Below are 17,312 nucleotides of genomic sequence, written 5' to 3' on the forward strand. Positions count from 1 at the left end.
AATTTGTGCATAGTAACAATAAAGGAGGGCTAGGTCACTATAGAAACATCTTAAATTAGATTATATTGTTATTCATAACACACAAACAGGGAAAGCGAATACACAAATCACATACCTCGACCTACCTGTATCTGTATAAACAGTAGAAAGGTGATGGGACACTATACCTTAACAGACACCTACTAGTGTTACAGTAATGCTACTCTAGCCGAGATGTGCTGTCGTCTGATTACACCCAGAACGCTGGAGGACCGCGGTGTAGCTCGCTCTATCAATGTTGATGTTGTCTCAAATTCTCCATGAAATTTTACACCGGGTAAACCTAACGTTAAGAGGGTGTCAGTTGTTTTTATCTGTATAGACTTCCATGGAGCAGCTAATCTGGAAGACCTTGCCCCTCACTAATGGTTGAAGACCTTGCCCCTCACTAATGGTTATGTTGACATAGCAGGATAACCGTGCTCATCAGCGGAGACACGTTTAGTGGTGCTAGAGGCTAAAAGTGTGGAAATTAGTTCAAAATACTTTACTGTTGGTACTATGCGGGGCCATTGAATAAAGCATCAAAATAAATATCCAGCTATCTATGTTGAAGTGTTTTTTTCTGCAGAAGGTTTGCAAGCTGGTGTTAAGCGTAATCGAATACCCGCGAATAAGTTCCGGCTATGACAACCACGAAAGTTAATATTGATTACGAGGAGATGCCTTAGTTCAACAGCAATATATCATTCTCAAACGCAGGGTGGTACTAATCTCAGTTTTCATAACTACATTTACAAGAGCACAGGACGATCCTCACCTAAGCTTCCTTAACTACGACAGCATAAGACGGCCCGCACATACGTGTATACACCAGTTTCTATAACTACGACAGCATAAGACGGCCCGGCCCGCACATACGTGTATAACCAGTTTCCATAACTACGACAGCATAAGACGTCCCGCACATACGTGTATAACCAGTTTCCATAACTACGACAGCATAAGACGGCCCGCACATACGTTTCCTTAATTACGACAGGGAGTTCAAGTGCCCTTTATCAAAAATTGATCCGCAGAATCATTAGTTTACCTCATATATTACTGAATGAAGTATGGTCCTTTCCATTTCATAGTATTTTGCCGTGTATCAAACTGCTGATGAGACAAAAGCCACTTTTTGCAGTGCTTGGCAGTAGGTCTCTACAAGTGATTGACTTAATACCAGAAATCAAGCAGCATTAGTTTAAACAATATTTTATTCAATATTTACATGTCATATATATGATACATAATAATAAAAGGATTCAGAAAAAAGTATGAAAATACTTATTTAAATCTGTCTCCTTAAATAATAGATTGGCGGGTGACAACACTGTATAGCCATTTATTAGTCAAATAGTATAACTTAAAAACAAAACTATTGATGAGAGAGAGAGAGAGAGAGAGAGAGAGAGAGAGAGAGAGAGAGAGAGAGAGAGAGAGAGAGAGAGAGAGAGAGAGGGGAGAGAGAGATGTAATGGGACCTAGTGATACTATAGGTACTACATAAGCATAATGACATAATAGAACATAGTGATATAATGTAAATATACAGCACTAGTGACCTCTTGGGACTCGTAAAATGGCACTATTAATTTAAAAAACGTTTGGTTTTTAAAATATAAAGTTGGATGCAACGGAAAATATTTTCATTCTCTGTAATCGATAGATTTGGATTTCCGTATAGAAGCATATCAAAAGTGTAGTCTATTGGTAGATCTACAAAACATTCGTTTCTTACAATGGTATAGTTTGGACAAGACAATAGAAAGTGTTCAGTTGTTTCATACGTTTGTCTACATGAACATACAGGGCTGTCGATAAGATTACGATTAAATAGATGGGCATTTAGAGAGCTGCAATTCATCCTCAATCTAGCATGATGAACCTGATCAGAACGTTTCCCATAACTATAGTAAGGAGGGACTGTCGGTGAGTGTCTGTCTAGGTATTTTTTCAGGTTACTAAGGGAGGGGCTATTTTTAATATCTGGGGGTAGTGAGTTCCACAGGTCAATAGAAGAAGGGAGAAAAGAGTTTTTATAGAAGTTCGTTTTACAGAATACATTATTTAAGTTATCAGCGTCGCGTGTGTTATATTGATGAACGTCCATTCTGCGTTGAGGGAGTAAATTAGAAAGGTATGGGGGAGTGAGGTCAAAAATCATTTTGTGTACCTGAACAATTTTCTTCACTTTACGGCGATATTGTAGAGTGTCCCACCCAGTTTCTTCATATAATTTAGCATGGCTTGTAAGTTTGGTTCCACCCGTTATAATTCTTGCAGCTTCCAGTTGAATATTTTCTAGAGATTGACACTGTTGAATAGTAAGATTATCCCAGACGATATCCCCATATTCTAGTATGGGCCTGATAAAGGAGAAGTATAAGGTTTGAAGTGAATTCCTATCTATTTCAAATCTGAAACGTCTCAATATGGCTAGTTTATTAGATGCTTTTTTAATCATATAATTTATATGTTCAGACCAAGTACCGTCATGGGAGAGGGATAGCCCTATATGTTTATGATGTTTGACCTCACTTACAGGAACGTTATTCATGAATAATGTAGGGTGACGGGGTTTATTAATTTTCCTGCTCACTAAAAGAGATTCGGTTTTTTCTGGGTTAAACTTAACCAACCACTGTTCAGACCATTCATGTATTTTCCTTAAACAGTCATTTAACATATCAGCACAGTGAGTGGGAGTATCTACTATAGCATAAAGAGAAGTGTCGTCTGCAAATAATTTTATTTTGGTGTTGATGCCTTCAACAATATCATTAATAAAAATCAAAAACAATAGAGGGCCTAATATTGCAGCATTGATCGTCCTAGCATGACCGTAACCCAACTGCAATTCTATTTCATTTACCAAAATGCACACACCATCGGCAGTAAAACCATTTAATTAATTTGCTCAATAATGACTATGTATGAGTTGTATTTTTTGTATGTCTTACTAAAATCATTCTGTATTTTCATTTCGGACTTTCAGACCTGACCGATTTATGAATGACCCCGAAAAAGATCCGTACAACTACGTGCCGTTCTTCGCATGTCCGAAGTATGACTGTGTTTACAAATAAACGTTACAATGTTTTCTCTGTGTATGCATGTGTATATCATAGAACTAATAAACAAAACATATTTCAAGTCAATGTAAACATTAAAAAATTATGAAGATCCTTGTCACGTTGTCAGAATCACATACTTACGAAGTATTAAACGGTAAAATCCGACAGAATAAATAAAACTCAATACTGTAATTTAATTTGTCCAAATTAGTGTATTTTGATGGTTACATAATTGTATAATTGATACACTTTCGTAAGCAAATGATTTATTTGTCACAATTTTAACACAAAATACATTTGTAAGACGAATGAAGCTTGAATCCAAGTTGTACGAGAACGCGTTCCATTACGAGTACATCATATTCGTGCCGGAACATACGGAGTAATGCTCCTAAAGCCGCCGCAAGTCTCTAGTATTGTATAGACTCACCTATCATGTGCAAATTATCTAAACGAAAATTATATATATGTATATGAAATATTGTCTTCCTTCCAAATAGCATTCAACGATACAGATGACAAGACAAGTTTTTTTCTGCTTTTGTTTAACACAAAAGGTAAGCGCATTTACGCCATATCATCATTTAAATGTAAACATTTAATTTCCCTTGATGTTACAGTTCGTCCTCTAGCTGCCCTCTCTCTTATTATACCGGCTGTTGCTATATGATAACGACGTATCAGTGCGTTTCAGTGTGAAATACTGTAGAACTTTTCTATAAAACTCATATAATCAGCGATTATTCGGGACTTCTCGCGTTTCACATCTACTTCATATGGTATGTGTACACAACCGTCACGGTTTATACATTTCCTACACATCTAAACCGATGTTCACTAGTCTTATTGTACAAATCATCTTGTATGGATGTCTACAATTGATTTCACACTTTTGCTTCCACATGAGAGTGTACTACGGTAGACCTTGTCGGTAAAGTCATAATAAATAAACATTTCGGTGGATCACATTTTTCTGACGCTCATCTTTGAAATCTAAGGGTAATACTGTCGTTAATGTATCTTCTCTGTGTCCTTATAATATTCCTTATAATATAATTATGTCAAAGCAAATATGAAAAACTTACCAAAATCACTTGGGATTTCCCCAGTCAGTGACATGATTCTAGATCGGGCGAGACGGGCGTAATTCTCGAATATCTATGATAAATTTTTAAACAAATTTAAGCATAACCCAGTTATTTGCATTGTAAACGAATATTTTTGTACACTTTATATCACCTTTCACACCTCATAATGCACTCATCGGTCATTTGTCAGATGAAGGTGACAGAGTAACCGACATGTCAAGCATAAAACATCAGTATTGGTTGCGATATACAATGTACATAAGTCAATCCATCAGCATATTTACCATCTCGAAGGAAATGCTTATATTAGTTATTTTCATTTATTTATCTACATGTACTACCGGGAAAGAAAACGCTAGTTAATGTTTCAACGATTATTATTAGATATGATCCTTTTATGTTGTGTTCTTTGTGTAGGTTTCTGGATTTTTTCCCCACAACTGGATACATTTTGATGATTTTTTTTGTTGGCCTATCACAGACAGTGTTTACAGGAATACCGTTAAAATAAGTGTACATCGTTTCCTGATCCGAATCAGTAGCATGGGTACCCGTCCCTGGCATCAGTCGCTGGTGTTACTCTCCTTAACATTGACCCCATGAAGGTGTTTATTACCCCTTGGGGAGGGATATTATTCCACTCTTAAATAAGGGTCCGCGTGAGTTGAGCGACGTTATATGGGACTCTGACGTGCTTCTTCTATCTAGCTTGTCCTATAAATACCCGATAGGGGACATACCTTCACTGTAAAGTGGTCAATCAAGAACTGGAACGTTATTTTAACCCAGAAAGCCACGACAAACCCAAGCAACATGGGGCCTCACGTTGTCCTGCTGCTAGGTAAGGTAACGTTGATGGATAGGAGGAAGAACCCGTAATCTCAACACCTGATCCCGATACCATACTATTGATAACCACGAGAGGTGATTTCACACCTTGAGATATCCCTGCCCATACCATAACCGACCCTCAACCCGAATCTATCGCTTTCCATTACTTAATCGTCAGAATATCGCTCACCACGTCGAAAGACACGTTGTCGTTTGACCTTAAAGTTTGAGGCAGGTCTCGTCAGTGAACAACAGGCGTCTCCCATGGGCCAAACGAAACCGATTAGGTGCGTGTGCAAGCATCCACTGCATGCGAAGTTGGCGTCGCCTCAGTGTAAGTGGCGGACCAACATTAGGACGTCGTGGCCTTTAGGTAAACTCCCGCAACTGATTCCTTTCAGCTCTTGGACACATTGGCAGACCATGATTGACAACAACCTAACGTGCCGTCTCCGAAACCATATGAAACCAGATACGGAGGTGCGAGAGATGAATGCCTCTATCTCTATGCGACGGAATGCGCGGGAGTCTGCTCCTGAGACGGTCACTCAATCTCCCGGTTGCTCTGAGACTCCCAACTAAATGGGAGTTTGTTGTCTCATGTACACCATATTGCTGGACTACATGACATTGCGAATGCTCCTGCATTATCAGAGCAGTGACTCTATCCCATATCGACTTCACTTAATCGCGGTATTTGGCTGTACACTCGCTTCAAAATGAAAATGTACTCTACCAACACATGTGGTGTAAGAGTACCCCGGATGCACGCTTTCTTAAAAAAATCAGCTGAAGCACGGAGGAAGCTCAGTGAGAATTTAATAGAATGTATTCCTTGTGTCTAAAATTTATATCAGAAACAATTTGCGTTTCTTTTTACCGCTAGTATATATTTTTTCGCCAGCCTCCTTCAGGGTCTTTGACCATACGTAACACGTTACAATTTATGTTGTGATGATACGTTAAACTTTAATGGAACCCCTTGTAAATGAACACATCAAGTGGTCTCGATTAAGTAGCCCGTGGTCTCGATTAAGTAGCCCGTGGTCTCGGTTCAGTAGCCCGTGGTCTCGGTTTAGTAGCCCGTGGCCTCGGTTTAGTAGCCCGAGGTCTCGGTTTAGAAGCCCGTGGTCTCGGTTTAGAAGCCCGTGGTCTCGGTTTAGTAGCCCGTGGTCTCGGTTTAGTAGCCCATGGTCTCGGTTTAGTAGCCCGATGTCTCGGTTTAGTACCCCATGGTCTTGATTTAGTTACTCATGGTCTTGGTTTAGTAGCCCGAGGTCTCGATTTAGTAGTCCATGGTCTCGGTTTAGTTACCCATAGTCTCGGTTTAGTAGCCCGAGGTCTCGGTTTAGAAGCCCGTGGTCTCGCTTTAGTAGCCCGTGGTCTCGGTTTAGTAACCCGTGGTCTCGGTCTAGTAGCCTAAGGTCTCGGTTTAGTTACCAGTGGTCTCGGTTTAGAAGCCCATGACCTCGATTTAGTTACCATGGTCTCAGTCTAGTAGTCTAAGGTCTCGGTTTAGTAGCCCGTGGTCTCGGTTTAGTAACCCGTGGTCTTGGTCTAGTAGCCTAAGGTCTCGGTTTAGTTACCCATGGCCTCGGTCTAGTAGCCCGAGGTCTCGGTTTAGAAGCCCGTGGTCTCGGTTTAGTAACCCGTGGTCTCGGTCTAGTAGCCTAAGGTCTCGGCTTAGTTACCAGTGGTCTCGGTTTAGTAGCTCATGACCTCGATTTAGTTACCATGGTCTCAGTCTAGTAGTCTAAGGTCTCGGTTTAGTAGTCCGTGGTCTCGGTTTAGTAACCCGTGGTCTTGGTCTAGTAGCCTAAGGTCTCGGTTTAGTTACCCATGGCCTCGGTCTAGTAGCCCGAGGTCTCGGTTTAGAAGCCCGTGGTCTCGGTTTAGTAACCCGTGGTCTCGGTCTAGTAGCCCAAGGTCTCGGCTTAGTTACCAGTGGTCTCGGTTTAGTAGCCCATGACCTCGATTTAGTTACCATGGTCTCAGTCTAGTAGTCTAAGGTCTCGGTTCAGTAGCCCATGGTCTCGGTTTAGTAGCCCATGGTCTCGGTTTAGTTACCCATGGTCTCGGTTTAGTAGCCCGAGGTCTCGGTTTAGTAGCCCGTGGTCTCGATTTAATAGCCCATGGTCTCGGTTTAGTTACCCACGGTCTCGGTCTAGTAGCCTAAGGTCTCGGTTTAGTTACCCATGGCCTCGGTCTAGTAGCCCGTGGTCTCGGTTCAGTAGCCCGTGGTCTCGGTTTAATAGCCCATGGTCTCGGTTTAGTTACCCACGGTCTCGGTCTAGTAGCCTTAGGTCTCGGTTTAGTTTCCCATGGTCTCGGTCTAGTAGCCTAAGGTCTCGGTTTAGTTACCCGTGGTATCGGTTTTGGAGTCCGTCATGTTATACCTGTAGACAATGACGATTGTTGGTTGTTATTTACTTGATTTACACGGCACTGTATTTCCTTTATATCACTTGCTAACCGTCGAAAATGGGAAGTCGAATAGTAAGGTATCAGCGTGGAGCAAAATGCTGATATTTGACCATAAATGCATTGTATATGACACTTTTACAAACCATGGTTCAACGTCTATTTATTGAAAGGCCGATGTCAATTTAAGTGTCTGACTTAGAGACGTTACAATAGTGACAATAGCTCTGTGCTAGTATCAAAGTAATTATCAGGTTCAATGAGTTAGATGTCTGACAGTTGTCTTAATCTTAAAATGGTCACTAACGTTTAATCGAATGCTTTGCTTTTGTTCTCGCTGATTTTAATAATAAATATTTGCCTACTTTAAAGGCTAGCTAGTGCTAATAAGAAAAGTATTTAACATGTATGAGATCTTACCCTCGAGTCTCCGAATCCGCCGCCATATTTAAACCGTCCCAACATTGGACGTACAGGCTAAAGTACAGTGGAAACGTCCATTTAATTTTCCACTCGAAAAAAAATGGAATCATCATTATCACTCAGCCTGACAGTGGCTAATAGAAATAGGAAAGCAGTCAGGCACAGAGGTCAACCCCAATGACGTGTCATAATGGATGTTGCTTCCATATTTTTTTCACATTGACTTTCCTGTCCTCAGTTTAACTGTTTGTAAGGAAATCATCCACTTTTTTTGCCAATAGTCAGTAATGACCGTTAAACCATTAAATACCAAAACAATTAGCAAGATGGCGTGTTCCTATACGAAACCATTCGTAATATACTCCTCCCTCCCCAATATATACGGGGCAATTTGTTAGAACAGAGACCACCAACTACTTGACCGAGTCTTCGGATTACCAAGCCGAGGACACATATAACAAGAGGAGACATTATCTTACTAAAAAAAAGAAGGCTGATTTGAGTCCCTTCACAGTCTCCATCAACTTTAAGGTGATATAATTCTTGATTTAAAACTATTTCTATCTATGTCACTACTTTATATTCACTATTCTGGTCACGTTTTAGAGTCTAGTCCGCCTGCACTTCCAGACAGAGTTACATCCGTATCAACTTTCCTTATATAATATCGCGCATAGATATACAGTTACCGCGGGTGTATATATTGTTAGTTTAGCCACACACATACGTTATATAACCTGGATAGGACAATTAAAAGCTATCGTATCCATTTCAATAAAGAAAACAAAAAAACAACAAAACTAGAACAGGTCATCTTCGCGAGTGTCACTGGCAATATGGCGAATGCCTTAAACAGTCGCTGCTCAAGAGTTATAGCGGTTTACGTGAACTTTTCGGGAAATATTGGACCAAATCACGCCTTACACACTACTGTTCAACGTCGATCCGACTTGTCCTCAGGAGAAGGTAAGAAAACAGTGACAAGTTATGTGGATGGCTTGTCTAAAGATCTACAATTCGATGATTATCAGAAGGCGTTCCAGTCAAAGTCACGTTGGGAGTTGGCCCGCTCCATCGCCATTATAAAGATGTGTACCAACAATAAGCTCGTGGACAACAGCCTCATGGTAAGATATCAATACACACAGCAAAACAGTATTGTGCTTATATTCCGCGACTCTTTTTTTCTCGATAATAATAATTCCGAAATATTAAGCAAAAAACTCTTTTCATTGTACATGCAGTATTGTGTCGTATAAAATATTGATGAGATTAATAGAATCTTTCACCCGCTTAAGGGTGAGACAAGGGAATCTCAACCCAAGGGGAATATTCTTTAGTGGCCAAACACGAGGCTTGTCGAGTGTTTGGCAGGCTTAATTATCTTACCCCGAGGGTTGAGATTCCCCTGTCTCACTTCCATGGGGGTGAATGATTATTGTTTTCTTACCCTCTTTACCCTCTTATGTACATACTATAATAATGTATCTAATATTGACGTCACATCAATGTAAGGAAATGTCGACGTGACGTCATTGTATGGTTGGCGTGACGTCGTGGTATTGTTGACGTGACGAAATAAAATTGTTGAGAACGTGATAAGAGCACGTGTAGCTTGTCTTTTCCCTAGGGTGAGATTAATAGAATCTTTCAACCCCTTGGGGGTGAGACAGGGGAATCTCAGCTCGAGGGGAAGATTCCTAAGTTGCCAAACACGTGGCTTGCGGAGTGCTTGCCAGCTTTTAATTATCTTACCCCGAGGGTTGAGATTCCCCTGTCTAACTGCCATGGGAGTGAATGATTATTTTTCTCTTACCCTGTTAACCCTCTTATGTATCTAATATTGACGTTACATCAATGCAAGGAAATGTTCACGTGACGTCATTGTGTCTTTTCCCTAGGGTGAGATGAAGAAAATCTCACCCCGGTAAAACTGCGGATATCCCTGTCCAGGGTAAGAGAAAATTCAATTCGAGATTATCTCTACTCCTGGATTGACAAAATGACAGAAAGTATCGCAGCCATCATGATTACTTCCATACATGTCAACAGTTGATGAACACCGGCCGGAAGGTTCTTGGCGACAAATTATTTGATCGTTTGGCGAAACCTACGGTCTATGGTCAGTTTGTGGGCGGAGACACTCCAGAATCTCTACTTCGGACAGTGGTCAGGATGAGAGAGATGGGAGTCGGACCTTTAGTGGCCGTCGCCATGGAGGAAGACACGACAGATGATAACAGGTTTTCCATTCATTAATGTTATATAAATAAAGCGTTCCTAGGACATGTAAGATTTAAGCTTTATAATGATTTAGATTGTGTAATATTTGGAAATTTGCCAGTAATTGACGGTTTATGAATACTTACACAGTATATGACGGTTTATAGATACTTACACATATGTGCGTCATATGATAGATACTCAGTAAAGCTTTGTTGAAACAAGTTGAGTTCAAGGACAATAACAAGACAATAATTATGAGTGATTTATATCACAGGTAAATGATTGCTTCACTATTTTTTGCTAATTATTGAAATTATTTTTCATAAAGGGAAGGTGATCGAAAATATGACCGGAACTTAACAACCACTTTACAATGCATTGAGGTTATTTGCGGTCTTCAAGATCCCAACCCAATGTTGCAAGCAAAGCTGACGGCCATTTTCCCGGCAAAACTTTGTGTAAGGAGAATCAAATAATAATCTCTTATACATCGTGATAGGTATCAGTAATCAGAGACAGCGTTATGCTCAGGTTAACCACGCTATACAAACGATTATTATTATGTTTTTTATATTAAAGACGTGTTATAGTCCACTTTTTTGATGATTCCAATTTGAATTTAAAAGCAGAATGAAAATAAAAAGTTACTCAAAATACATCGTACGCGGACACATTGTTGGATATTTGTACGTAACCGTAACCAGCAGATATTTTATTTATATTTGATATCCCTCAACGCGAGATGACGGATCAATTTTCTGATTAACCATACTGTTGGTTTCTATGAAAATATATTGAAGGCTGTTCATCAACTATGTTTTCCATGTGTTTAACAGTCTAATTAATCTCATTACACTCCGCTATGTATAGTGGAGCGCAGTTTGCCAAACGGGAGAGCAGATCAAAATTAAAAACGACTATCAACTTAAAATGATACCTTGCTTGAATTCCTCAATCGATTTTGTTTTTAAACGCAGGAGACAATATCACAACATGTTCCACATCCCTCCCAAACAGGCCACATGGTGACGATTGTAGCCAATGGGATAAAAAACGGAGATCAGGTAACCGCTTGGATTATTTGTTTATATTAGCCGACTACAACGAACTTTAAAACGAATATGTGAATTACAACGCCAATTCGTCAGAATTCTTTTTATCCAGATTTGTGTATTTTTGTTTACTGATATTTATATTGCACTTCCAATCAGGAATACTAGGCTGTAACTTAACTGTACACCTGTAACGCTTGTTCATTCAGTAGTCAACAGGTTAATTAGCTCTACTTTGCAAATACAGAAATTACCAACGAAGTTCAAACTAACAAGTCGATTATCTACTTGTTTTAGATGTGTTTGAGTCTCTGAGCCGTGCTGTCTCGATTAAGGTGATATTGACAAGCGCGAAAATGATTGGCGACTTACCTCGCTGCCTAAAATGCTTTAACTTTCTCCCTTTTAGATCAATTTCGACTTCTTGTCAGAGAATGAAACATCCGAACTGAACAGGGGTTTGTCAAGGATAGGAAAACTCTGCGAGGTCGGTTACATATAAAGACTTATTTTTATTGTCACGATCAAGCATCATGAAATATACCGAGAGATTCCAGTTTACTTAATACCCTTTGGGAATCGATATTACACGTTTTATGAGTCGTGTTAATGCGTCTTTATCCTGTGTCATTATACAATTGGAATCTCGCCATCAGGACAATCAAATATATTTTAATCGTATATAGTTTTGTGGTTTTTTTTAACATATCAATTGTCACTAGGTATTTCAATTAATTATTGAAAACTACAATTCACATATCAATACATCTAAGATCTTACAGTCAATATAAATGGTTTCTAGAAATAGATACATATTGTGCTATGTTCTTTTTGTATTGTGGGGTAGGCTGCTGTGTCAAACGGAGTAATAGTTTTGATTGACGCTGAATACACCTACCTTAATCCAGCTTTAAACCTCCTCACATTGGCCATGATGTTGGTCTGTAACGGACAAAAGACGCTGATGTTTTACACATACCAAAATTACCTCAAGGTGAGTACGGACGAAGCTACGTCTGCCAAAATCTATGCTTAAATCAACTAAATCGTCGTCTAGAAGGTATTCTAGTCCGAATCAACTACATGTACAATATTAGTGTTCAGCGGGGTTTTTTTTTGCGTGAAATTTTTGTATTTTGTGATATAAAATTACACTCTGATATAAGTATATAATCTATCATTCTATTATTACTTTAATGGCGATGTCTGTTCACTAACTAAAGATTACGATAGATTCAAAATGGACGCCTCTTATTCTTGTCATTCTTATATAAATATTCGCGAGGAGTTTGAATTCGCGTTTGACTCTCCTCGCGAATTTACGTGAAAATAAATCCCACGCGAAATATAAGTGATTTACAGTATTTTACGGAATGCGTCAACCTGGGCACGACGTGTGTAATGAGGACTACGTACGTATGTAATTTACAGGGGATGACCGAATACCTAAAGAGAGACATGTCCTTTATTCATGACCATGGTGTAGGATTCGGCACCAAACTCGTTCGAGGAGCTTACATAGATAAGGAGAGACTACTGGCACAAACCAAAGGTTATCCGGATCCTACTAATCCATCTTATCGGGACACATCGGACACGTACCATAACTCTATGAATACGATGCTGGAAGGTATCGCCCGGAGCCCTGATAAATGTTCTGCAATCATTGCCAGTCATAATGAAGATACTGTTGCTAAAGCAGTCAAGAGGTAACTTAACACTTATTTGTAAAGTGATGTAAATTTGTAGAACAGCATAGTGATCATTGATTGACCTTTAAGGTTTTGACACTCGCTACATTGAAGGTAATACGACAACCACGCCCATATATATTAAGGTTATTTCACTATCCCAGTTTCATATCACTAACAAAGATAGGATGATAATATGAAGTCATTCACATTGACAGGCTACCCGCGGAAAGGAAGACGATATATTACACCTTTTTTTGTACCATATCAAATCTCGTACAATTAGACAGTCGTCGGCCAATTCGTGACAAGAATCCTAAATTTCAATATCTTGAAATGATACCGATATTAAGTTGATGTTGTGTTTATTTTTGTTGCCTTTTCCTTCTATATGATGCTTAATATAAAATATTCCAACAAAAATGCAATAACTTCGAATCAGACCTAAACTATCTATATAGTTATCAATACTAGTCTTAACGTTTCGTTTTTTATACAAAATGTTGGGAGTACATGAGCTGGTTAATTTCTGTTGCAATATTATAGTAACTAATTAGAGTTTGTTTACAGCTCGTATTTTCTAAAACCACTTTCAATAATGAGCCGATGTCGACAACTTGTTTAAAGAAAGATTTATTCCAAAAGATGAGATATATTTTGTCTTTGTTTTAAAGAATTGTGGAATTGAAGATAGACCCGAAATGTGGATCTTTATTCTTCGGCCAATTGTATGGGATGTGTGACCACGTGACAAACACTCTGAGTGAGTCGTCATCATCATCATCATCATCATCATCATCATCATCATCCCTGTTTCGCTTGCCTAATCGTATGTCTTTGGTGAAATATGTGGCTTAAAGAAGTTTGGAAAAACAATCATCATTATCGTCGCTGTCATTGTAATATTTTAAAGGATGACCATGTCACAAATACTAATATAATTCCATCATCATCAACATCATTTTAATGCCTCCATAATTGTCATAAGTTTACGTAGAAGAGGCGGATAAGATGCCGTCATTATCGTAATAGTTGATGATGACCATGTGACAAACACTGTTATCATCATGTTTATCATCTTCCTCAACATCATCAACCACACAAGTCTTTTTTTCTCCTGCTTTTCCAGGTGAGATGAAGATGCCAGTTTACAAAGCAATACCTTACGGATCTGTGGAGGATACTCTCGCCTATCTATCACGGAGAGCCATGGAGAACCGATCGGTATTGACGAGGGCGAATAGAGAGAAAACTCTAATGTGGAAGGCCTTGAAGTCGCGCCGATAGCCTGTCATGAACTTGATATTGTATTTTTCTGTGTGAAACTGTACAAAAACCAATGCGAAAATCAACGGTAAATGACACAAGAGTGTATTTGCGTAACAGTATGTATATTTCTCTCTCTCTCTCTCTCTCTCTCTCTCTCTCTCTCTCTCTCTCTCTCTCTCTCTTTTGTTGGTTAAAGACACCGTAGTATCACTTCCGGAAACCTGTAGAAACTTCCGACATGTACTCGCTGACATTATAATTGGAATAATGGTATTCTATAAACAAACATATAAACGATCTTCAATATGCCGTACTTTAGACTTAAGAACATTTAGTCATACTCTTTTTGTCATCTTTTTTATCAACCTGTATCTAAAAGTTACACATTCAGTGTATATCGGACAACCATTGTACTAGTACGTATACTGTATATGAAACTGAATGGTAACTGTGTTATATCATTTTCCTGTAGTTCTCCTAGGTTATATCTTCCAACATAATGTGATTGCATTCGTAGATATTGTCTCCTCATACTGTTATGAAATAACTAGAGGTAAATTGATCACCTTCTAAAGACGACCGTTTGGTACCTGTACATAGCCATACTTAAGCTATATATTTTTACAATCGGCTGGAGGTCATTGATATGCCAAATCATATAAGAAACAAACACGTTATAGTACTTATAGGGACCAACCAACCAATTGCTTTCCCATAGACTTCAGTGTTAACGTTTTGGAGTATATCATTAAAATTCTTGAATTCAATATTCCCAGAAATCTGAAATGTTTACCTGTTAATTAGTATTACCTTAACTTTTGGGGAAAAAAATCAACATTTCTTATAGATAGTTACCTACCAGGCTACATATCTATTTTGTTACTTCTTAACATACTGGCCAATCAGTTGCTGCCAGACATTTTATCCCTGGCTCAACTTTCTATACACAGGGGGTGTTTCAAAAGTCTATTTTTTTCAATTGGTTGGTTGTTCCCTTATAGAGAATGAAGAGTACATAATGCCTGCAACATGTTTATAATGCTAAGTATATAATTGTAGCAATTTGAAGTATTCGCTATAAAGTTGTAGAAGCTTGACATATATAACCGTAGGTACTTATCGGTAATGCTTTGATCGGGGAACATACATGTATAAACATTCATAACAAGCTTTAATGGTAATATAATTCCTTTCTTCATTTATCAAATGTGATTAAAGTACTCTTTCATAGGCAATACGATTCCTGTGTTTTACAAACCTGCAATGTACAAATAGCAAATTTGAATAATATGAAATCCATACTCTCATTAACACTGATGATTCAATGATTTTGTAACATTTTTATAGAAAAATAGTAATGGGAGTTAATGAATTGGAAAAAAACAGACGGGTGAGCGAATTCATTTAGGAATTGATATGAAAATATATTCTTCGTGTGTGTAGTAGGATGAATTTCATATTATCATGTAATGTCCATGTTATTCCAATTTATGCAAGACATTTTCTGAGTTATCACTGTAATAAACCAAACATGTTTAAATCTATAGAATTAATCAATGTTCAAAAGACAAAAAATGGCTTAATATATCAAAGTGGTCGGTGCATTAATAAACTATATTCACAAATTATTCACCCAGAATATATTTTCTCCTTCATATATTTTTAATATTATTATTTTGATATGGTAAGCCTTGTAAAAATATGTGTGTGAAACTGATTATTCGTCAGCGAGTCGTAATGACATACCTTTTTTACGGAAAACCTGCGAATCCAAATTCCACAATATACAGTAAATATGTACAAGACTGCAGTACATCCGGTATCTTGTAGCCGCTATTTATCAGGACATTCGGGCTATGACTTGTTAATGTATGTAAAAGAGGTGTAAAAAACGATTGGCCGGACACAATATAGAGCAGTATACTCAAGTATTCGGCCGATTTCGCGATCAGCCATACATCAAGACTCTCAAGATGGAAGATTTAAGCACCGGCACGGTTATTTAATGGTATGTGTAATATGTATTAAGGGGCATCACTTCAATAACTAAGAAGTTGTTTTACTGAAACACGATAACCCAGTATTTTTGTCTCGGGAAAAGAGATAAACTATACTTGGCAAGGTACGCGTATCAATACTTTTATCTGGTGATACACTTTACATGCAAATCGTTAATATTAGGATCAAGAGAATTCTGTTTTTCTTTTAAGCTGCCTATTGATTTTGAGATCGTCGGTTTGATGGTTCAATCCCGTTAGAATGTGAATCTAAAGAAGCCTACTTTCGCATTGCCCTGTCTGTGGTCTCCAATTTCTTTGGAATACTAGGTTGGTCGTAAGTCAGTACACGTCCAGCTTGACCATTGTTATGGAGAAGTAGATTAAACACGCTGAAAAAATAGATGTGGAATAGTCAGTAAAACAATCAGAAAGCATGGAGTATTGACATCAACTACCTTGTACCTATTTCAATTTTTCACCAGTGCCAACTTCTTGATCACTACTGTTGATAATTGTAGTGTCTCGTAATCCTTCATAGGTAAGGTGTCAATCTTACTGAATGTTGTACACCTTGGAATCTGCTTATATTATGTATCTAATGCAAAATTGGCATGTGAGATTTTTAACGATATATATTACATTGTATTGCATTGCAGCAACATGCCTTGAATAAACAGTATAATTTCTGCACAGTATCATTATGTGTATGAAGTCTGGCTTGGTCTGAATTGCATGAATATATTGTTATTCCTAACACACAGACAGGTCAAAGCGAATACACAAATCACATACCCCGACCTACCTGTGGTAGCAGTGTACAGTAAAAATGCCAAATTCTGAAAAATATGGCACATGCTTTAGATATGTAAACATTGCCAGTTAACCTTACATATAACCTCTAATAAAGTATATATATTTGAAATCTGTACAACATTTGCAATTTTAATAGAGCTCTGAAGGATAAGTAAACTGATATTTTCTGTGATTTTTAGAGCTGTGAATACCATGGTAACAGCTTAAAAAATTCTCAAAAATTGCAAAATATTATGATATTTGACCCAAAATGGCACAATTCTCTACACAATTTTTTTTCTGAAACCTATTTAAAATTAAATATCTCTATCCCAAAGACAGAATTAATCTTGTTTGGACATATGTTGTAAATTAAGTTTTTCCGCTATCTTACCTTTTCTGTGGGCTTCCATTTTGCGCT

General features: G+C 38.2%; 1 protein-coding gene across 1 annotated transcript; it reads left to right on the forward strand.

Annotated features, from left to right (window-relative positions):
- The first annotated feature begins 8,697 nt into the window (after positions 1–8,697).
- LOC117332253 (hydroxyproline dehydrogenase-like) lies at positions 8,698–14,262 on the forward strand. The gene is made up of 7 exons (XM_033891138.1): positions 8,698–8,988; positions 9,914–10,104; positions 10,416–10,545; positions 11,987–12,133; positions 12,571–12,848; positions 13,505–13,593; positions 13,960–14,262. Exons 1-7 carry the CDS (start codon positions 8,698–8,700, stop codon positions 14,115–14,117), a joined length of 1,284 nt encoding a protein of 427 aa, XP_033747029.1. The 3' UTR covers positions 14,118–14,262.
- The last annotated feature ends 3,050 nt before the right edge of the window (positions 14,263–17,312 follow it).

Source organism: Pecten maximus, chromosome 8 (assembly GCF_902652985.1).
Source record: "Pecten maximus chromosome 8, xPecMax1.1, whole genome shotgun sequence".
Lineage (NCBI taxonomy): Eukaryota > Metazoa > Mollusca > Bivalvia > Pectinida > Pectinidae > Pecten > Pecten maximus.

Excerpts from the sequence above, each read along its gene's own strand:
- LOC117332253 (XM_033891138.1), top strand. The coding sequence starts at position 8,698 with ATGGCGAATGCCTTAAACAGTCGCTGCTCAAGAGTTATAGCGGTTTAC. Across the intron at positions 8,989-9,913 it reads TCGTGGACAACAGCCTCATG|TTGATGAACACCGGCCGGAA; the intron begins GTAAGATATCAA and ends ACATGTCAACAG. Across the intron at positions 13,594-13,959 it reads CCACGTGACAAACACTCTGA|GTGAGATGAAGATGCCAGTT; the intron begins GTGAGTCGTCAT and ends CTGCTTTTCCAG.